This window comes from Anabrus simplex, chromosome 3, assembly GCF_040414725.1.
Source record: "Anabrus simplex isolate iqAnaSimp1 chromosome 3, ASM4041472v1, whole genome shotgun sequence".
NCBI classification, from domain to species: Eukaryota; Metazoa; Arthropoda; class Insecta; order Orthoptera; family Tettigoniidae; genus Anabrus; species Anabrus simplex.
The window spans coordinates 493932177-493955975 of record NC_090267.1 but is presented as its reverse complement, the minus strand read 5'-3'; the positions used below and the strand labels follow the sequence as shown (position 1 = coordinate 493955975).

The window sequence follows — 23799 nt, the reverse complement described above, 5'->3', positions numbered from 1 at the left end:
AATTTGAGCCTGCCTGGTAGTAAGGTTATATTTAGAGACAGAATAATATTTGAGTGACACAATCTGAGTTTTACCTTCTGGAGGAAAATTGCTATAGAGAATTTAATGCCATCTGAGACTGGTAATACATCAGCTGTTTGATGAATAATTCTTGAGGTAAACAGAATAGTAGGTCAAATATATTGCAAAGTGCTCTTTTTTGTAGAACCTGTAACCAATTTAAATTTTCGTTGGTCCAAAATCCCCATAATATGTTCATGCAGCATAAGTGTGGGTGTATTAGAGAATAATAAACGGATTTTCTTCAGGACGGGTGTCAATTTTTGTGATTAAGTCTGAAAAGTGCACCCAGCGCTAGTGTGATTTCTGTAGTTATATTTTCGATATGCTTCGATCAGTTTAAGTTGCAGTCAATAGTTAAACCCAAGTACCTGTAATGGTCAATGACCGTACCTCCAACTTGGATTGTACTCTGTGTGGGAATAAATGATTTGTTTTTGTGGAACACCATGTACTTAGTTTCTGAAATGTTTAATGTAAATTTGTATTCAGCCATTGGGATAGAGTTTTAATACCATTTTGAATGAAGTTAATTCCACTTCAGTTGCTGCTTCATAGAATACATCAAAATCATTCATGAAAAGGTAAATTTTCTGTTAAGTTCTAAATTTACAATGGCGTTAAGAAAAATAAGGAACAGAAGTAGTTCTACACACAATACTCTAATTCTATAGGTAGTCTACCACAGTGAGATTGGACTTCAAAAGTTACCAAATTCCAGAAGATAAGGCACTTGGAATATCATGTAGTTTTACTAAAAAATTAACCTTAGAATAATATTCAGTTACATATTATAACTCACCTGAGAACATGAAACATTCAGTGACGATAACTGTTTGAGATCCTTCAAGACGTTTAACGACTCATCACTGATGGTAGTACAGCCTCCAACATCAAGCTCCTTCAGTAGAGGGCAACAACTGACAACAGTTCTAATAACTTCATCCGTAACAGCAGGGCAACGACGCATGTACAATACAGATAGGTAGGGGAGACATGGCATCAATGCCATCAGAGCTGAATAAAAAAAATAAAAAAAGAAGTCAACTTAATGCACATAAAGAAGAATGGACTGGAATAGAGGACTGATAGAAGAAGAGACAACGGTGGAGAGATGCCATCAACACTCCGACCCGGTAGGAGCTGGAAAAGGGAAAATGAAAACGATGATGATAATAATAATAATAATAATAATAATAATAATAATAATAATAATAATAATAATGAGCACAGTGTTTATATACACCAGAAACCATGACAAGAGTAATGGACCCAGTCCGTGAAAAAAGAGAAAGGAGATTCCTTAGGAAAATCTCAGGTCCAAAGAAGTCAGATCCCATGTTCCGACTGAGATCGAATTGAGAACTTTAGGAAAAAGCTGAGAAGATAACAACTACTGTTGGGAAAAGAAGACTTTCATTTTATGGGCACATTAAGAGGATGAATCCAAAGAGACTGGCACACGGGATACTTTTTTTCTTTTACAACTGGCTTTACTGAGGTTAAGATATATATTATTTGCTTTTGCCTGGTTGGCGGTTACATTACAAGTAATAAATCTCACTGTAGACCGTAGACTTGTAATGTAACCGCCAACTGGCTTTACGTCGCACTGACACAGATATGTCTTATGGTGACGATGGGATAGGAAAGGCCTAGGAGTTTTTGTTGGTTTCTTTTTTTGCTGGGGGCTTTACGTTGCACCGACACAGATAGGTCTTATGGCGATGATGGGATAGGCCTAGGAGTGGGAAGGAAGCGGCTATGGACTTAATTAAGGTACAGCCCCCGCATTTGCCAGGTGTGAAAATGGGAAAACCACGGAAAACCATCTTCAGGGTTGGCGACAATGGGGTTCAAACCCACTATATCCCGGATGCAAGCTCACAGCCAACTCGCCCGGTGTTACTTAGTCTACAAGAAAAGTGGAAGCACAACCTTTATGGCTTAAGGAGGTACACAAGGACTTGGAAGAAGTTGGGATCTGGGAAGAACAATCTTTAGGAAGAAAATTGCAGGAATGAGGGATGCAATGGAGAAACTGGTTAAGTCACGCAACATCTCAGTTGAAGAACAACAAAGGAGAAATCGAAGACTTAAGAACATCAGGAAGGAGTGCAAAGGAAAGGGAAAATGAAAAACTACAACCTGTTTTCCAGTCATTGACCAGGTCAGGGATGGAATGAATGAATCATATATAGGCTGTTATTACGATGGGGTTGCCACTCCCAAAGTGATGTATATATATTAATGACTGATAGATGCTACGAAATGATAATGGAGAGTGTTGCTGGAATGAAAGATGACAAGGAAAACCGGAATACCCGGAGAAAACCCTGTCCCGCCTCTGCTTTGTCCAGCACAAATCTCACATGGAATGACCGGGATTTGAACCACGGTATCCAGTGGTGAGAGGCCGACGCGCTGCCATCAAAGAAAAGGGAATAAATCTAAAATATAGAAGATCTAGTGGATTGTGTATTTTTTTTTTTTGCAAGTTGCTTTATGTCGCACCGACACAGACAGGTATTATGGTGACAATGGGACAGGAAAGGGCTAGAAGTGGGAAGGAAGCGGCTGTGGCCTTATTTAAGGTACAACCCCAGCATTTGCCTGGTGTGAAAATGGGAAACCACGGAAAACCATCTTCAGGGCTGCCGACAGTGGGGCTAGAACCTACTATCTTCCAAATACTGGATACTGGCCGCACTTAAGCAATTGCTGCTATCAAGCTTGGTTTGTGTAAATGTGGTTCATGGATGACCCATATAATAATAATAATAATAATAATAATAACACAAATAATTTTTTTCCTGACAAATCACTTGTATTGAATTTTGTTGATATCAAGAAGGCCTATGACTCAATTGACTGATCCAGTCTTCTTGTTATCCTCAAGGAGAAGGGTGTCGAAAATAATACGCATTCCATCATCAAACAAACTCTGACCAACACCTAACCAGAAGTGAAATTCATGGGGGAAGTGTCTAGATCCTTTGTTATTAAGATTGGTGTTTGTCAACGTGTTGGCTCACCCATTCATTTTAACAGTATACAGCACTGAACTCCTCAACAAGGAATAAGTGAAAATTATGTGTCACATGCCTATCGATCCATTATAAAAACTTAAGTTGAATTCAACATGGCAGCCGGAGTGGTCATAAGTGTCCTTGGGTTTGCCCCACCTGATAAACATCATATGAAGCCAATGTGGACTTCCAATACACAATGCTGTCACCTGACTTTTGACTCACTTTGTAGAAGAAGAGGGAGTAATAAAAAGAGAAGACGAGGACAAATGAAGAGCCTGGTGCAAGAACTGTTCTGTTCTGCTGATTTGGTGCGTAGTAGGAGTGTAAATGGAGCTGTTAGGGTTGTTTTAACTGTTTCTGCCAACGCATGAAGCCAGACAGCTCCTGAAGCTGTCAATGTTCGACCACTGCGGCCGGACCTTTGGTTTAATCGAGAAGGAAAAACGAAAGTGAGAGAGAATATATTTGCCACAAGATGATCGTACCCTGGTATAAAACGCGAGTCGCAACTTCATTGTTCACGATGTAACACAGACGATGTTTTTGGACTATATAACTCACTTCAAAACCTTCTTTAAAACAAAGGTCAATCCTTGTAAAAGTGAATCGTTCACAGTGTCAAAATATAGATAGGTTGAATACAAGAGCAATGAACTGTCATGCAGTGTCAATGCGAGTACCATGGTGAGGCACGTTTTTGTTTTGGAGAAGGCAGCAGCTACTCTTTACTTACCAGACGCATCAAGTGTTCTACATTGCAGTGTCTTAAAAGTCAATGCAAATAAGGCATTAAAGATATATCTTTGAAATATGTTCCACCTGACTGTTTGTGGTTCTACAAATACGGTAGTTTCAACTTGGAGTAATGATCCACCCAGTAATGATGTTGGTGCTGAATAATGAATCTCATTTCCTTGGTATATACAATCTTGTAATGATATACTGGTTATTGCATTCCCCATAGTAAACATAGTTTACCGGGGCATGAAACAAGACAGCTCCAGCGGTTGTGTGAATAAAATGAAAGGAGTCCAGGAACATAACCCACATCATTTCCACTTCAATATGTATGTTACTACTGCTTCTAGCTAGTGCACGTAGATAACCGTTACTTTTTCAACATATAATTATTTTATGAAGTTTTTTTGTGTCTCCTGAATAGTTTTATATTTCGGAGCTGTCTGGTTCTTGCACCGGGCTCTTCAAATATGAAAACATGAAAGGCCACGGCCAAAGCTGTTATGCAATGTGGACACAATGGTCTTCAAACACACAACTAGACGGTGTCCATATGGCTAAGGGTTATGGGTATAATGTACACCAGTACACTGAAGAGATCCGGGTGGATTATATAATGTTATCTGCACTGTTAGTCAAAAGAAATTTGAAGCTTATACATGATAACACCAGACAACAAACTACATGTTGTGCGAGTGGCTTCTCTGGTGCGGTAGGGATACAAATCTTGGACTGGCTGACCTGCAGTCATAATTATCCCAAAGAGCATAAATGAAGTATGCTAGCACAAATTACCCTTCATAATATAAACTCCCTGAAACAGTACGGAGATTTTTTGAGTGAAGGGTGTGAAGTCATTCCTCAGAATTTAATTGGGACCTAATGTGCAGAATACCCCATATCTTCAAGCTGTCACAGAATCCCAATGATGCAACACACATTTCGAGTGTTTGTGAAAGTGTACTTCTAATTTGAAACATAATAAAATGTGTCTATGAACAAACAAAAACAATGAAGTTATTTCTAAAATTGTTAAAACTGTACACAAACAGTTACCATTATTGAAATAAATAAAACACATCTTTTCTTCCTCTCGTAAACAAAGCTTTGTTAACAACAAATTAACAATCTGTCATTAAAACTTGTTCATTGCACAAAGGACTAAATTAGAATTTATACCAATGCATAAGAAATACAGGTTATCAACTGGTTAGATAACAATAAAGTGTAAATTACCTGATGAACTAATCTGACGACTCTGATTTCGTCCAGGATTGATATCTAGCTTCTGCAAATACCTGCATTCTGATACAATTCCCAAAGTGTCGTCTGAAACTTGATTTTCACTCAAGTCCAGAACACGTACGCCAGGATGCAATAAACTCTGCAAGACATTATTTTCAATACTCCGTTTTGTAGCAAAAGACAGCAGAATGTTCTTTAAATGAGGAGGTAAGATCTTTAAGGTAGTAATATTTGATCCAAGACATGTTGTCACTGCATCCACACTCCTGAAATACAGCAAGCAGGAAATAATATTAAAATTCATTGTATTTAATATTTTATGCTTGCTTGCTTGTTGTTTTAAGGGGCCTAACATCGAAGGTCATCGGCCCTTAATATTTTATAAAGAACATATTCACTATCCTTTGCTAAAAGACTATTGTGTTGTTTTTTAAACTCTTTTTATCAAAGTTATATGCTATTGGTATCCTCACTTTTGATGGTGATTTATTTATTTTTATTTATATATATAACTAGCTGATGTACCCGTGCTTTGCTACAGAATTCTACATTGTATATAGAATTCTAGGTTAGGTAGTGTACACGTTGTGAGCAAGATTGTATTAAATTGCATAGCACTTAACGTTACCCTAGAAACGCGACAGGGAAGTCACCAAACGTCTTTTCTCATATGAAGACTGGGTTAGGGAATTTTCATTGTAATGGTAGACCAACTTGCCTACCGTCAGTCACAATCAGGTTGGGGAGTTTTCATTATAATGGCAGACACTCACTCTCCCCCTGCCTTTATAGATTATCAGAAAGACTCTCTTAGTGGTTTCCCCAACTGAAATGAACATGGGTCATTACAATGATGTCAGTAGGAATGGCGCAATTAAAAGCAATGCTTTCATATGAAATACTCGATCAAATGAAAAACCACACATTTTCTCACTTTTAACGAACAGTACTACTTCTTTGCCTAACTAACAGTCCACAGTTCCAGAGCTGGAATGACCAGGCCACAGACAGCCGTGATCCGTGAACAATCTTCGTCCTTTTCTCGGCGGGGGTTTCGAATAGTGGATAGTCCCAGGGCAAAAACTATGCCTGTTTAATCTGTTTCCTGGGAATACCCGATGAGTCGGAAAATCTCAATTCACTACACCGGCGGGGGAAAAAAGTATCTGACGTGGAGGCAATTTTTCCTCCAAGCCAGAGAAGAAACCACACCTTCACTGCTAATTTGGAATAAAATAAGTGTAGATTTAATAAAAGTGAAGAGGAAGAAGCTTAAGAAACGGCTCTTTTTAAGGTTAAATGTTGAGTTATTTAGTGAATTGTGGTACTATAATTTGGAATAGGCCTAAATTGTAATTCTAGACCAGTTTATACTACTACTCCTACTACTAACTGAGCATCTGATTTAAGTGCGCACGCTGCTCATTCAAAACAGCACGTCAAAGTACAGATCGAATAGCTGGAATACTATGATGAACCAGTGTGTTATGTACCAGCAGTATCAGACAATGTATGAACCAAAGGAATGTCATGCTAAAGAAAAAAGTTTTCTAACACCCCAGCTATTTCCCGCCAATATTCAGTCAGGCTGTTATACTCGGTATGCAACAGTAATCCCATCTATCGGAGTTGAGAGCACCATAAGAGGCAAAAAACATCACAACAGACAATGTTCAGTGTAATGTTATTGTAGCGCTTTCGACATTGTAGACCTTCATATTTAATTTTCTTCCAACTCTGAAATACTACTCTTATCATAGTCGGTACGGTAAAACTGAATAAAACAAATGATCGGAAGCTGTATTCTCTATAACTTTTGTTATGTAGTACTTTTCGATGGGACCAATAACATAGGTTATTAAATTCAATTTTAGGCGCCTACCCCTAAACTACCATTTCATCCAGGGTCAGTAACATTTTTTATAGCTTAGACTATAGTTTCTTTTTCCCCAACTCTGTATACCTATTTTCATTAAATTCTGTTGAACCATTTTCTCGTGGCTCGGCGTTGATGTGGACTTAGCAACAAAAATTGAAATTCATAAATATCTGTGTTATCATAGCCGGTACAGTAAAAATGTATAAGACATAAATGATCGGAAATTTAATTCTTTAGTTATATAGTATTTATTGATACGACCACTAATAATATAAATATTTGAGAATTGAATTTTAGGCCTTCCCCTAAACTACCATTTCACTCAGCATGAATAAAATGATTTATAGCCTAGATTGTAGTGGCTCAAACCCCCCCCCCCCCAACTTTACATACCAATTTTTATTAAATTCTCTTCAGCCGTTTTCTCGTGATGCGTATACATACATACAGGCAGACAGAAATTATGTAAAAGTAAAAACTGCATGATACAGAAATACCATTCTTTTCAAACTCTGAACAATGTACGGATAAAACTCTTATTTTATATATATAGATTTATTTATATATTTTTATTTTTTTTATGCTGACATTGGAGCACTTAAATCAAACCAAATACATCAAAGTCTTCAAAGAATTCACTGGGAATTTAGCTTTCATCATCTTCCTCTTTTCTCAAAACCTCTTCAACCTTTCTGATCTGGCTGCACTTTCTTCATCAGATATATCATATTGTTTTCGTTGCAAAGTTTAATACTTATATGTTTGTTCTTCAGAATTCTTCTCTCTTCTGTGTATTTTGTTTATTTATTTATTAACAACATCAGATTATTTCCTTTTCTTTGTTATTCTTTTCATATCAACTTTGAAATAACCAGTAATGCTGATGTTCTAACTAAAATGTAAAGAACTCTAACAGAATACATCTTCAGCCCAGAAAATAAACCCCATATGGATTTCTTGTCAAAACTAAATATGCATAGCAGCTGACCCGGAGAATGTCACTTCTGATTTCACACGACAGCAAGTGCCTGCGCTGTCTTCCACTCACTTCACTTGTGGACAAGATACATCTTGTTTCATATTGCTTATCACACTTCAAACAGGCCCATTTTAAAATGTGTTTAACATTCTTAAATGAATTTGCAATGCATTTTTTTAATGTTACCTTGGCTCATATTCTAAAAAAAAAAAAAAAAAAAAAAAAAAAAGACGATGCATTGATCATTATAAGTCACCTTTTGATTTTGGTCCAGAAATTATGTTTATTCTTTTGAGGACAAGAAAGCGACTACTGTGGTGAGGAGGTGAATATGTTGATTTTGAATATGTATTATGTTAAATGTTTAACCACTGTTATATACAACAAGGTGAAATGAGGGTGTCATAATGAATGATAGGGTTATCTCTGAAAGAAAGAAATGAAGATATTCAATGAACAGGTGTTGTGTTTGTCATCACAGAAAAGATAAAGGAAAGTCAGCTGAGGCAGTGTGGGCATGTTGTAAGAGGTTGTGTAGAGAGTATGGGATAAACTGGTGACAGGAGAGATCAAAAGGAAGACAGAAGATGAGGTGCAAGGTAGGATCATAAATGACCAAAAGGAGAAAGGACTTCAAGAAGAGGATGCAAGAGGCAGTCAGAAAGGAAGGAAACTCACTATTGAGCTGACCCCTGAACTGGAAAAAGATGGAGAAGGAATGTTTCACACAGGATGCATATTATATGAAGGCAGATCAAATATAAATGGGAATTTGACTGTACCCCTGTTGTTAGTAATAAATCTGAGGTGGGACTCTGCCTGGATGTTGGTAGGGCTGTCTGGAGAAGGAGTTTGCGCGCACAAATGACAGTCGAGAGCTGGACTGCTTCAGGACACCACGAGTGAGCAAGAGGTGCATACGTCTGTTGTGCAATGCATCATTATCAAATTTCCCGAAATTTTGAGATGGCTCCGCACACAGTTTGGGGAAGAAACACTTCTGCAGACTCAAGTGTATGAGTGGGCTAATAAATTCGTGGCAGGAAGAGAAGCTGTGGAAAATGAACCTCATGAAAGGAGATCGCGGACAAGCAACGTTGCAGATAACATTGTTGCCATTCATGATATTATTGGTGAAGATCAACAAATAAAAATTTTGTAAATTGTTTTAGCCATAGGAACAAGTTACAGAAGTGTTCAAACCATCATCCAAGATGAACTCCATTTCAGAAAATTGTCTGCCAAGTGGATTCCTCTCTCCTCCACCAGGAAAAAAAAAAAACTTCACGCCAAGAAGTTTGTCAGAACTTCTGTACACCATTACACCCCAGAGTCAAAGCAAGCAAGCTTGGAGTGGCAGTGAAGAGACGAAGCAGGTCCAGTCAAGGCCAAAACACGCCCATCTGCTGGAAAGGTGCTTGCAACCGTTTTCTGGGACTCTGCAGAAGTTTTGCTGGTGGATTTTCTTCATGAACAAAGGACAATTAATGCAGCCTATTACTGTTGACTTTAAGATGAAACAAAAGCTGCATATTGCGACAAGAAAGCCGGCAACCGATCCGAAATGTCATTCTTCTCCACGACAATGTAAGGCCGCATACTGTCGCTTTAATGCAGGAAAAACTTGAGCAAATTCACTGAACATCTTTGAAACACAAGTGTGAGCGATGTCTTTAAAAGTAGGAAGGATCACAATATGAAGATAAAGCTGGAATTCAAGAGGACAAATTGGGGCAAATATTCGTTTATAGGAAGCGGAGTTAGGGATTGGAATAACATACTAAGGGAGATGTTTAATAAATTTTCAATTTCTTTGCAATCATTTAAGAAAAGGCTAGGAAAACAACAGACAGGGAATCTGCCACCTGGGTGACTGTCCTAAATGCAGATCAGTAGTGATTAATTGATCCACAGTTCTAGCCCTTCAAGCAAGCAACTCAATGTTGATAACACCCTAGGGATATGACCTACGGATTTTAGGTAAATTAAATGTAATAAAGTATGAGAATATATTCTTTATTTATTCATAAAGATGACAATCCTTTTCTTAATCACTGTTATCCAGTCGATTAGATTAGCAGTTTGCCTTTTTCTACCATTAAGAGCGCTAATGTGAGTCAATGCAATGTTTCATTTAAGCACCACTACGAGTGCTAATATGAGTCAGTGCAGAGTTTCACTTAAGCCCTTATAACTACATTCGATGCAGACATTTTTCAATAAATCAAAAAGTACCTGGGGGTATTGAATCAAGGAACACATTACAGAAAGAATTATGTAAATGGGTTAATTTGGCTAGGATTTGAATAAAAAAGAAAACAAGTCATTTTAGGCTTCTTTTTTTTTTCGGAACAGGATTTAGGCCGAAATGATTTTTGAATTTTTTTTGTTTGATAGAGCTCTCCAAGACTCCATTTGAAACATTTCCAGGCTCTTTAGCCCTTCAACATTTGGCACAATTGAGGAAATTGCTTAATTTTATGTTTTTCTTAGTATGGGGACCCCTACATTGTCTGCTAAGAAATGTTTTCAACACTAAAAACTAGCCTCTTTCTTATTTCTGATGATATAATTTCCTGCCCCAGCATGGTACTTACTCATTTTAGATTATGGTAAAAGTTGACCTATGTTGAATAACTTCTTTGGCAGTCTTAGTTTTCAGTCTCTTGTATTTTTCAGGTCTGTTGTTCACCTTGGAAAATTTTCTTTAATTATTTAACCTCACTTACGCCCAACAACTTTTCTTGAGGTAGATGGTGGCTGACTATAGTCAATCTCTGTTTCATTGGATGTAATAATAATGTTATTTGCTTTATGTCCCATTAACTACTTTTATTGTTTTTGGAGACGCTGAGGTGCCGGAATTTAGTCCTGCAGGAGTTCCTTTGTGTGCCAATAAATCTACCAACACGAGGCTGATATATTTGGGCACTTTCAAATACCATGGACTATCCAGGATCGAACCTGCCAAGTTGGGGTCAAAAGGCCAGCGCCTCAACCATCTGAGCCACTCAGCCTGGCTTCATTGGATGTACCAGGAAGTGGAGTAGGTGGAGGTGAATTATCTGTATTTATATAAAAGCGAAAACCCACTGACTCCCTGACCGATCAAATGTAGGAAGTTCAAATTTTGCAAGACGGTTGCTCACTAAGAAAAGGTTTGAAAAAGTTCCGTTCATAAGGGGTTGAAATGGTGGGGGGTTAAAGTCTGAAAAAGAAAATATAATTCCTCCAATACCATTCACTATACGAAGTTGAAATTCTACATGACAGTCACTTCTATGTCCTAGATGTTCAATACAACAATGTATGAAAAAATTTCACTCTGCAGGTAATTAAGTCCCGGAAAAAAAAAAGTTTGACACATGAAGTCGAAATTTCATATGAAGTTTGTTCTTTACGTTGTAGATATCAATATTATTATTTGCTTTACGTCGCACCGACACAGATAGGTTTTATGGCGACGATTGGACAGGGAGGGCCTAGGAGTGGGAAGGAAGCGGCCGTGGCCTTGATTAAGGTACAGCCCCAGCATTTGCCTGGTGTGAAAATGGGAAACCACAGAAAACCACCTTCAGGGCTGCTGACAGAGGGGCTCGAACCCACTGTCTCCCGAATACTGGATACTGGCCACACTTAAGCGACTGCAGCTATCGAGCTCGGTATTGAAAGATGTTAGGAATGTGTCAATGCAGGAGGACACCACTTTCAACATAGCCGGTGACAAGGTTAGAGTACTCGTTACAGTGCATGCTATTATTACCCAAACATAATAAATCCCTGCGCTATTGTTGTGTTTCGGTCCTGACCCACACCCTGTGCTTACATGTGATTGCCTAGCCAGAACTGAAAACAAATGTAGTGTAGATGGATTAGAATGCTGATAGCAGGCATTTTAACATGTGCATCTGTCATTTTTTATTTGCCAATTTGAACAGTATGGAGAATTATCGATTAGTCTGCTGCAAAAATCCACCAATCTTAGCCAGAATCATACCTACAATCTTGGAAACAACGAGAGGCCAGCTCAGTAACCATTCAACCACAAGTACTGCCTGTCTCATCCCTATTGCTTTAATGTTAGAAATGTCCAACAGGGCTGTGCAGTTAGAGGTGGTGGTGGTGGTGATTATTGTTTTAAGAGGAAGTACAACAGGGCAACCATCCTCTATATAACACTAATCAGAGAGAAAAAACGGAAGGAATCCAAAACTTTGAAAAATGAAGGTATCAGCCAAAGAAAGACAAGGGCCATGAAGGGCGTGAAAATGAAAGACTCCCTAGGCCTCGACTGGTCTAATAGCGTTGGGGCCGGAAAAGAACAAGAGTTGACCAAGGAAGGTCGGATAGGATAGATGAAAGTGAAGAGCCTAGCACAAGTAAGTGGAAGCAATGCCATGACCCAGCTAATGGCCCCGTGGTCGCCAACCCACGCTCCAAAGTTTAGACCTCCCCTGGGGTCCCCTTTAGTCACCTCTTACAACAGGAAGGGAATACCGTGGGGGTTATTCTAGTGCTCCCACCCAAAGAGGAATCCCTAATGCAGGCTCTCAGCCACATAACCAAAACTGTTCAGCCAATTTACTCGGCTGTTAGTGGTTTAATGTAGCACCAACTCAGACATGTTTTCAGAAACGATGGGACAGAAAATGCTATGACTGGGAAGGAAGTGGCCGTAGCCTTAATTAAGGTGCAGCACCAGCAATTTTCTGGTATGATAATGGAGAATGACAGATAACTGTCTTCATGGCTGCTGTCGGTGGGCTTCAAAACCACCATCTCCCAAACACAAGCTTATAGCTACAAGAAGCGTAATATGCAGCTAATTCACTCAGTCAACTAATCAAGTCTTAATAAATGAATATTGAATTTTCACGACCGCATTGTAATCAAAAATGACTTTCAACCTGTTAGGTCGTGTTACGTACATTTAGTACGTGTTGAAGAGATGTTAAGTACAGAACAAAAATGGCCAACCGGACACCAGTGGGATCCGAACCAACAACCTCCTGATTTCGCATTGGTTGCTCTACCAATTGAGCTATGGTGCTGGCCTAGGTCATCTTTGTTCTGTTGGAAAGGATCTAAGCTACAGGTCTGGCACTACTGCCATCACACTGTAGAGTGTGTTTAAGTCGCCCGTTGAGGGACAAGTCAATGAATATTGAATTTTCACGACCGCATTGTAATTGAAACCGACTTTCAACCTATTAGGTCGTGTACGTACATTTAGTACGTGTTGAAAAGATGTTAAGTACAGAAAAAAAATGGCCAACTGGACACCAGTGGGATCCGAACCCACAACCTCCCGATTTCCAGTCGGTGGCACAGGGACTGGGTGTATGTGCTGTCTTCATCGTCATTTCATTCTCATCACGATGCGCAGGTCGCCTATGGGTGTCAAATAAAAAGACCTGCACCAGGCCTCTCCAGAGGCCACACGCCATTATTTTTTTAGTTCCATTTGGGCCTGCTATGGACCACGTGGTTCTTATCTCTAGCAGCTTTATTCTTTGACCAGTACTCCTTCATCCTTGCACTGTGAAAATCTTTTCGCTCCTGGGTCCATTTCACACCTCCTCCCGGACGTACTGTTTTTCCACACGCCATTATTATTATATTATTTTTTAATATTTTTATATTATTTTACATACCACCCACACACCAATAGCAGAGCCCAAAAGAGGCGTACTAGGTAAGATGAGGAGTGAGGTAGTTTGTTATTGCTTTCCTAACTGGACCAGAAGGTGCTATTGCAGCATGACTGATCCTATGAGCAATACTCAGACACACTGGTTGTGCTCCAGCACCACCCAAACACCAATGGCAGAGCCAAAAATGAGGCGTACTAGGCAAGATAAGGAGTGAGGTAGTTTGCCATTGCTTTCCTCACTGGACCAGAAGGTGCCACTGCAGCACGACTGATCCTATGAGCAACACTCAGACAGTAGTTGTGATCCAAATGTCATTACTCAGCACCACCCACACCCCAGCAGCTTCCATATTGTCACAGCCATGGATGAGACTGGGACTTTAGTGGAAGCTACACTTGGCTCTGGCCTGTGCCAAGAGATGGATACAAAAATACTGCATCCATCAAGAAATGGCAACAGGCAGTGACTTTTATTTGTTTCAATTTCAGGGCATGAGAACAACAAGAAATTAGCTACAACAATACATTGTGTAATATACAGTGCATAATATTATCTTTAAATATTTGAAGTAAATTAATTAAAGCAACAACGATGAGTTTGTCACAAAATATGGAGGTATTTCAACCAATTTTATTGTCTTATATCATAACCGTAAGTCATAATCAAAGAAATACATGAACATTCTAGTAAATTTAGCGCATTAATACTATTACATATTTTATTAATATTACACATTTCACTGACATTTGCTACATTTTTCTGTACATATTACATTAAAATCCGGGCCCCACTTATAACATTTTTGTTTTAACACAAAAGTTTTTATGCACAACAAAGGAAACATTTGCATCATCTGTCAAGAAGCAATACTGATTAACTGTGATGACAGTGACATCCAATCAGGAACTTACAAAGAGAGCAAACTTCTTACAGAATTCCATTGGTCATCAGACTGCATTCCAGAACCTATAGGAAAACAAGCAAAATTACAGAGAGAACACCTATGCCTTATTAAAATATATTATGAAAACATTTTCATTTCATGATCTGAGATCTCATGACACTGATCCTGTGTATGAAATGGAATCATCAGTAGCGTTCTAGGACACAGGCACCAGCATGTAACACATTATTTGATGTAATGAAATATATGAATGTTATCTAGAAATGCTAGTAGAGCAGAGGTGTCTTCATCACCAATGCTAGATTCCCACCCATCAGTCACTTTTGGGGTGATGACCTAGATATTAGGCCCCTTTAAACAATAAGCATCATCATCAAGGAAACTTTCTTTTATAACCAAACACAGAGAAATATTTCAAATTACCCACAACCCTCTGCTGAACAATTGCTTAATTGGATGCAATTCATGAATCTCCCATAATTCAATGCAGTTAAATGTATCAGCCAAATCCTAACAGAAGAGTTATAGCCTCAAATGTGCCAACAATGTAGGCCAATGGCTGGCATGAATAAAGAGCCCCTGCTTCCCTTCGACAGGTTTTCTGCTAAAATCCCCTGAAATGTTAGACCAATGTTTTTGTGTCACTAGCCAGGACGTGCACACACCAATAGGTGTCAGCCATCTCCCACAACAAACGTACATTTCCTTCAATAGTTCCTATCACCAAACGATGCTACTATCGACACTCTCCTCAAACAACAACAAACTGGGGCCCCTGTTATGGGATTGAACTCCACCTTCCTGCTAATGCAACCACAATTACAATCCTGATTTATTCTACAATATTTCCTAAACCATCCCCGTCTGATTCACATTTCATGTAACACTGTAGGTCTTGTGGCTTATGATCACATACTTCAAAACTATGCAAATCTGTATATCTTATTTGTTTATCCGCCTTGAATTTTTATTATAATTATTATTATTTTTTAAAATTTGCTTTATATCGTACCAACACAGATAGGTCTTACAGCGACAATAGGATAGGAAAGGAAGCAACAGTGGCCATAATTAGAGTACAGCCCCAGCATTTCAATGGTGTAAAAATGGGAAACCACAGAAAGCCACCTTCAGAGCTGCCAACGTGGAGTTCGAAACCACTATCTCCAGAATACAAGCTGAAAACTACATGATTCAAACCATGCAACCACTTGCCCTTGAATGATGTGTCTGAAAATAAATGAACAGGGCCAAGAATTGGCAATGACGTTTGGTGATAAATGGAGAAAACAAAATAGCTTTACCGTCGGAGAAATGATCCTAACTGAGGTGGTGGTGATTATTGTTTTAAGAGGAAGTACAATTAAGTAACCATTCTCTTCTTCTTCATTTCGAATCACCCATCTTTGGGGTAGGCCTACATCAGATCAATCACTTCTTAGATGCTTGTGCTCTCTTCTTCTCCCAATAGTTCTTCATTCTAACTGATCTCCTCCTCCTTTCCTCCTCTGATATCTGAATCGGTTTTCTGGTGTTGTTCTTAACTTGGAACCTCTTAGTTTTGTCTTTGGTCACGGTTTTGGCTGTACCATTCTTTAACATGAGTTCGGTAATCTTAAGATCTCTCAGATCCTTTTCAACTTCCTTAAACCCACGAACCTACTACGCTGGCGTAGCAGGGGGAGAGGTGATACTCTCACGTGGCGCGCCAGGTGGTGGATAGGGGAGTCCTAACCGGCTTGCCGGCAGACTTGAGGGAAATAAAATACCTCTCGCAGACCAAACACACTAACCCCTGCGGGGTGGGGGACGCACATGTAGAATACACCCGTGGTATCCCCTGTCTGTCGTAAGAGACGACTAACAGGGGCCCAAGGGGCTCTCAACTTAGGGAGTGTGGATTGGCGACCATGGGGCCCTTAGCTGAGCCTTGGCATTGCTTCCACTTACTTGTGCCAGGCTCCTCAATTTCGTCTATCCTATCCGACCTCCCTTGGTCAACTCTTGTTCTTTTCCGACCCCGACGGTATTAGAGCATTCGAGGCCTAGGAGATCTTTCATTTTCACGCCCTTCGTGGCTCTTGCCTTTCATCGTCCGTTACTTCATTTTTCGGAGTGACGGATCCCTTCTTTCTTCTTCTTTTTTTCTCTCTCTTTACCCGCTGTGGGTGGGGGACGCAGACGAAAAATACACCCACGGTATCCCCTGCCTGTCGTGAGAGGCAACTAAAAGGGGCGACCAAGGGATGATTGAATTAGAACCATGAAACTACTTTTGATTCGTACCATCACGTGGGAACACCATGGGTTGCCTGTACTTGCGAGTAGTACCACTATATTAGGTACAAAACAGATTTGTGATTAGTTTTTTTTTTTTTTTTTTTTTTGCTAGTTGCTTTACGTCGCACCGACACAGATAGGTCTTATGGCGACGATGGGACAGGAAAGGGCTAGGAGTGGGAAGGAAACGGCCGTGGCCTTAATTAAGGTACAGCCCCAGCATTTGCCTGGTGTGAAAATGGGAAACCACGGAAAACCATTTTCAGGGCTGCCGACAGTGGGGTACGAACCTAGATTTGTGATTAGTAGCAGAAGAGGGGGTTCTCCTGTAGGTTTCCAGTACCCATGCGTCGTACCCACGTGAGCAACACCGCGGGTCTGAGCGTTGCCTGTGAGTTGTACCACTATATGAGCGACACCGTGGGTCTGCGTTGCCTGTGATTAGTACCCACTATGTGAGGAACACCACGGGATAGTACGAGTCCCTGTGGTTAGTATACCTAAGTGAGGAACTTCATCGGTTTGCGTTGGCTATAAGTGGCGCCATTGTGTGAGAAACACCATAGGTCTGCGTTACCTGTACGAAGTACAATACTTGTGAGTAGTACCATCTTGTGTGGAACACCATGAGTCTTCGCTACTTTTGATTAGTACCCCAACATGACAAATACCATGGTTCTACTTTACTCGCGACATGTACCATTCTGTGGGGCCTTAGACGTGGATTTTGCATCCCTTTAGACATCAAACATCATTGTGCTTTATAAGTGGTCCCTTGGTCAGTAATACTATTATTTACAATCCTTTTCTGAGTCTGATCCACTGTTGTTTTTTTTGTTGGGTTCATGTCCATCCATTTTATTTTGGTCAGTGGATGAATTTGAACTTTTTATTTCATTTCGTACCATTAGGGGGCAATGACCTCGATGTTAGGCCCCTTTAAACAACAAACATCATCATCACTTCCTTAAACCAACTGGGTTTAGCCTTTTCTTTCTTTTTCTTTTTTTGTAAAAGAAGTCAAAGATCTGTTTAGTTAATCTGTCAGGATTCATTCGGCATATGTGTCCAAAGAAATCAATCCTCCTTTTACTCATGGTATCTGAGAAATGAGGTGGGTAGGTTGAGGATCTGGTCATGGGGGATTCCATCATTAGACACATGGGGAAAGTGTGTGGAGGAAAAGGAACCAGGGTAGAATGTTATCCAGGAATTAGGTTGAGGCAGATGTTGAGGAAAGTAGAAGAGAGGGAGGAGGGCAAGGAGAAGGTGGTAGTGTTTCACGTTGGTACCAACAACGTAAGGCAAGCTGATATAAGTACCAACATAGTTGGAGATGTGTGGGATCTGGTAAATGCAGCACGGATGAAGTTTAAGGAAGCGGAGATTGTTATCAGTGGAATACTGTGTAGGAGGGATACTGACTGGAAGTTGATTGGGGATTTAAATGAGACTATGGAGTGGGTATGTGGGAAACTAGGAGTGAGATTTCTAGATCCTAGTGGGTGGGTAGGAGACAGGGATCTGCACTCAAATGGCCTTCACTTAAACCACAGTGGTATATGTGTTAGGAAACTTGTTTAGAAAGGTTGTAGGCAGGTACATTCAGGGAAACGGGGTGGCCTAGGGAGCGGTCTTAAGGGAACAGGGAACTGGAAATCAAGTAGGGATGACATTAAAATATTAGTGCTCAACTGTAGAAGCATTGTAAACAAAGGAATCAAATTAAGTAATTTAATAGATATATACTTACCAGATATTGTAATAGGAGTTGAATCGTGGCTGAGAAATGATATAATGGATGCAGAAATATTCTCACAGAACTGGAGTGTGTATCGTAGACATAGGATAGGAATGGTAGGAGGGGGAGTATTCATTCTGGTGAAAGAAGAATTTGTAAGCTACGAAAAAGTTAAAGATGAGACACATGAAATTCTAGGTGTAAGCCTCATTTCTAAAGATAATAGGCAACTTGATATATTCAGAGTGTACAGACCGGGAAATGGTTGCACTGACACGGATTCAGAATTATTTGATAATATAATCAGCTATGTAGGAAACGACAAGGAAAGAAATGTGATTGTAGCGGGAGATCTGAATTTACCAGATGTAAATTGGGAAGGTAATGCGAATGACAGGAAGCATGACCAACAAATGGCAATTAAGTTAATATGGGAAGGACAGCTGATTCAGAAAGTGATGGAACCAACCAGAGGGAAAAATATCCTGGATGTGGTGCTGATAAAACCAGATGAGCTCTATAGAGAAACTGAAGTAATAGATGGTATTAGTGAGCATGAAGCTGTTTTTTTTCGTAGTTAAAAAGTAATGTGATAGAAAGAAAGGTCTTAAAAGTAGGACTATTAGGCAGTACCATTAGGCTGATAAAGCAGGCATGAGGCAGTTTCTAAAAAGTAAATACGATCGGTGGAAAACGGTAAATAAGAAAGTAAACAGACTCTGGGATGGGTTTAAAGAAATTGTTGAGGAATGCGAAAAAAGGTTTGTACCTTTAAGGGAGGTAAGGAATGGTAAAGACCCACCTTATTATAATAGAAAAATAAAGAGACTTAAGAAGGAGGTGCAGACTGGAAAGAAAGAGAGTTAGAAATGGCTGTGGAAGTAAGGAGAAATTGAAGGAACTTACTAGAAAATTGAATCTAGCAAAGAAGGCAGCTAAGGATAACATGATGGCAAGCATAATTGGCAGTCATACAAATTTTAGTGAAAAATGGAAGGGTATGTATAGGTATTTTAAGGTAATAACAGGTTCCAAGAAGGACATTCTAGGAATAATTAATGAACAAGGGGAGCGTATATGTGAGGATCTTCAAAAGACAGAAGTATTCAGTCAGCAGTATGTAAAGATTGTTGGTTATAAGGATAATGTCCAGAAAATTTACTTATGATAACAATGACATTTACAATAAGATACAAAAGTAGAAAACTAGAAAAGCGGCTGGAATTGATAAGATTTCTGGGGATATACTAAAGACAATGGGTTGGGATATAGTACCATATCTGAAGTATTTATTTGAATATTTTTTGGTCGGAAGAGCTATACCAGATGAATGGAGAGTTGCTATAGTAGCCCCTGTGTATAAAGGAAAGGGTGATAGACATAAAGCTGAAAATTACAGGCCAGTAAGTTTGACATGCATTGTAATCTTTGTAAGCTTTGGGAAGGCATTCTTTCTGATTACATTAGACATGTTTGTGAAACTAATAACTGGTTCGATAGAAGGCAGTTTGGTTTTTGGAAAGGTTATTCCACTGAAACCCAACTTGTAGGATTCCAGCAAGATATAGCAGATATCTTGGATTCAGGAGGTCAAATGGACTGTATCGCTATTGACCTGTCTAAAGCATTCGATAGGGTGGATCATGGGAGACTACTGGCAAAAATGAGTGCAATTGGACTAGACAAAAGAGTGACTGAATGGGTTGCTATATTTCTAGAAAATAGATCTCAGAGAATTAGAGTAGGTGAAGTTTTATCTGACCCTGTAATAATTGGGAATTTCTCAAGGCAGTATTATCAGACCTTTATGTTTTCTTATATATATAAATGATATGAGTAAAGGAGGTAAGGCTTTTTTCGGATGATGTTATTCTCTATAAAGTAATAAATAAGTTACAGTATTGTGAGCAACTGCAACGTGACCTCGAAAATGTTGTGAGATGGACAACAGGCAATGGTATGTTGATAAACGGGGTTAAAAGTCAGGTTGTGAGTTTCACAAATAGGAAAAGTCCTCTCAGTTTTAATTACTGCGTTGATGGGGTGAAAGTTCCTTTTGGGGATCATTGTAGGCACCTAGGTGTTAAAATAAGGAAAGATCTTCATTGGGGTAATCACATAAATGGTATTGTATATAAAGGATACAAATCTTTGCACATGGTTATGAGGGTGTTTAGGGGTTGTAGTAAGGATGTAACGGAGAGGGCCCAACTAGAGTATGGTTCCAGTGTATGAGACCCACACCAGGATTACCTGATTCAAGAACTGGAAAAATCCAAAGAAAAGCAGCTCGATTTGTTCTGGGTGTTTTCTGACAAAAGAGTAGCGTTACAAAAATGTTGCAAAGTTTGGGCTGGGAAGAATTGAGAGAAAGAAGGAGAGCTGCTCAACTAAGTGGTATGTGTATGGAAATTCTAAATTCCCTTGGAGGGAAAAATATCTAATTCCCTCCATGCGAACTTAGAATTTCCATTCAGAATTGCTAGGTGGGCATTAATTCCATTGTGGAGTTTTATCTCCCGTATGCAGTTATCAGACTGTGCCTCTTAAATAAGCTTCTGATAAGTTCACCTGCATACACCCCAGCATCAGTGGGTAGGGTCTGACACATCCCACTCTGATAAGTCTAGTGTCAGACCTAAGACGAAACGCTGGTTAATAGAGTAAATGCCTGAAAAGCCATACATCTAATTTTTTATCTGATTAAGTGGTATGTTCCGAGCTGTCAGCGGAGAGATGGCGTGGAATGACATTAGTAGACGAATAAGTTTGAGTGGCGTTTATAAAAGTAGGAAAGATAACAATATGAAGATAAAGTTGGAATTCAAGAGGACAAACAGGGGCAAATAGGAAGGGGAGTTAGGGATTGGAATAATTTACCACGGGAGATGTTCAATAAATTTCCAATTTCTTTGAAATCATTTAGAAAAAGGCTAGGAAAACAACAGATAGGGAATCTGCCACCTGGGCGACTGCCCTAAATGCAGATCAGTATTGATTGATTGAAACTCCCTAGGCCTCGCAACCTCGTACTGTCATGGTCCGAAAAGAACAAGGGATGATCAAGGAAGCATAAACGGGATAAATGAAAGTGAGGAGCCTGGCACAAGTAAGAGGAAACAAGGCCAGAACTCGGCTAAATGCCCCATCGTCACCAACCGGCGCGCCCAAGTTAAGAGCCCCTGAGGCCGATCCCAATTAATCTTTTAATTTTGTTATTAGCATTTGCTTTACATCGCGCTGACACAAATAGGACTTATGGCGACGATGGGATAGGAAAGAATTAGCAGCGGGAAGGAAGCGACCATGGCCTTAAATAAGGTGCCTGGTGTGGAAACGGGAAGCCATGGAATAGCATTGTTGTGGCTGCCAACAGTGGGGGTTCAAACTATCTCCCGAATGTAAACTAATAACTACGTGACCCAAGCCGCGTGGCAATTTGCTCAGTCCGATCCCAATTAAAGCACTCTGCAAATGTTTATTCACTATAGTCACCAATTCACTTGTGCAACTATCGTCTCCTCACATGAATGAGAGGAAATATTGCAAGATGTCAGAGTGTCTATATAACGCTAATCAGAGAGAAAAAATCAAGGGGATCCATCACTTTGAATGAAGTTATCGGCCAAAAAAAGACAAGTGCCACGAAGGGTGTGAAAATAAAAGACTCTCTAGGCCTCGAATGCTCTAATACCGTTGGGGTCGGAAAACAACAAGAGTTGACCAAGGGAGGTCGGACAGGAAAGATGAAAGTGAGGAACCTGGCACAAGTAGGTGGAAGCAATGCCACAACTCAGCTGAGTGCCCCGTGGTCGCGAACCCACGCTCCCAAGTTAAGAGCCCTTGGGACCCCTTTTAGTCGCCTCTTACGACAGGCAGGGGATACCATGGATGTTATTCTACCGCCCCCACCCTCAGGGGGTTCAAGATGTCAGATCGTTCAAAGAATGAGTGTATTGGCAAAGGAAAGGGAAGGGGCACGAAGGGTGTGAAATAGGCATTGCAAACCTAATACCATCTGGGTCAGAAGAGGACAAAATGTGACCATGGGAGGTTTGATAGGAAAGATTAAAGTGAGGAGTCTGGCACTGCAAGCAACTTGAAGCAATGTAAAACTCAACTAGGAGACCCATGGTCAATAACCCATGCGCCAAATTTGAATCCTCACAGGAGGTTCTTTCGGTTGCCTCTCACAACAGCCAGATTACACCATGGATGTAATCTACTACCCATACCTCAGCAAGGAAGCTTGCAATTTTACATGACAAGTAATATCGTGATCATGGCTGCAAGATTTCCAGTTTCACATGGAATCCAAACCCCAAGGGCAAAACACTTATTTTCAAAAATTTTACATGCACTGGCTAGGAGGTCGTTGTGGTGATTATTGTTTTAAGAGGAAGTTAAACTGGGCAACCATCCTCTATGCATTGGCTAGGAGGCAAACGATGGCCTCCTTGAGAACACAGCATAAGGCTACACTACTGGAAATCCAAATTGTATATTATCATGTTTCTTTATAAATGACATTGCACAGCTCCCCAAGACAGCTAGCTATGTTGGGAATACAGATAAATTTCATAATATGAAGAGTTCAGAATCAAAATAATAGAATGCATTCACCATTAGTTCTGGAATTTTGGCATCCATTCCATAGTTGTGGTGATGATGATGATGATGATGATAATGATGATGATGATGATAAACAATCACACATATATAATATAAATAGTCAGTCCCCACATTCATGACAACGAAAGATCTAACAAGGTAACATATTCATCTAAGAAGTTTTAGGGAAGCCTGAACTGATTGCTTACATTAATTTTAATTATTAATTCTGCCTTGTGCATGATAATATAGTTAATTTGCCTCTGAAAACTGCAATCACAATAAATTAAGCTTGGGATTGGTTAAGTATGCCCGACTTGAAATAAGACAGTATCATATAAGGATTACGTTCAACATATAAAAATGTAAAAACAATATTTATGATGAATAAATATTAGCAGGAAAAATTTTACACGATATAATATTGGAAAGTGGGTGGTATTTCAGTTCACACTTCGCGGGTGAAAATTGGGATAAAAAGGATTGTATACAAATTAACATACGTTGGAACAAAAGCAGAATGAATCATTTCATAAACCGTGCAATAAAAGAGATTCCTTATACATACTCCCTTATTAATTTAAAGTAAGAATTTCTCCCACCAACACGATTACAAAATGTTCAAGGAGTTAAATGTCATTAAACTTTACAGCATAAAACAACTTGTCTCATCTCC

The 23799-nt window shown here is 39.6% G+C and overlaps 1 protein-coding gene across 1 annotated transcript in view; it reads right to left on the bottom strand.

The window, feature by feature from the left end:
• The window catches only part of LOC136866880 (protein AMN1 homolog), a 75313-nt gene extending 56724 nt beyond the window's left edge, over positions 1-18589 (bottom strand). The window contains exons 1-4 of the mRNA XM_068227102.1: positions 18525-18589; positions 14499-14553; positions 5067-5341; positions 863-1077 (exon numbers count right to left, since the gene is read on the bottom strand). Coding sequence (XP_068083203.1) covers positions 863-1077; positions 5067-5341; positions 14499-14545 — 537 coding nt within the window. The 5' untranslated portion in view covers positions 14546-14553; positions 18525-18589. The remainder of the gene's footprint in view (positions 1-862; positions 1078-5066; positions 5342-14498; positions 14554-18524) is intronic.
• Between the last annotated feature and the right edge of the window lie 5210 nt (positions 18590-23799).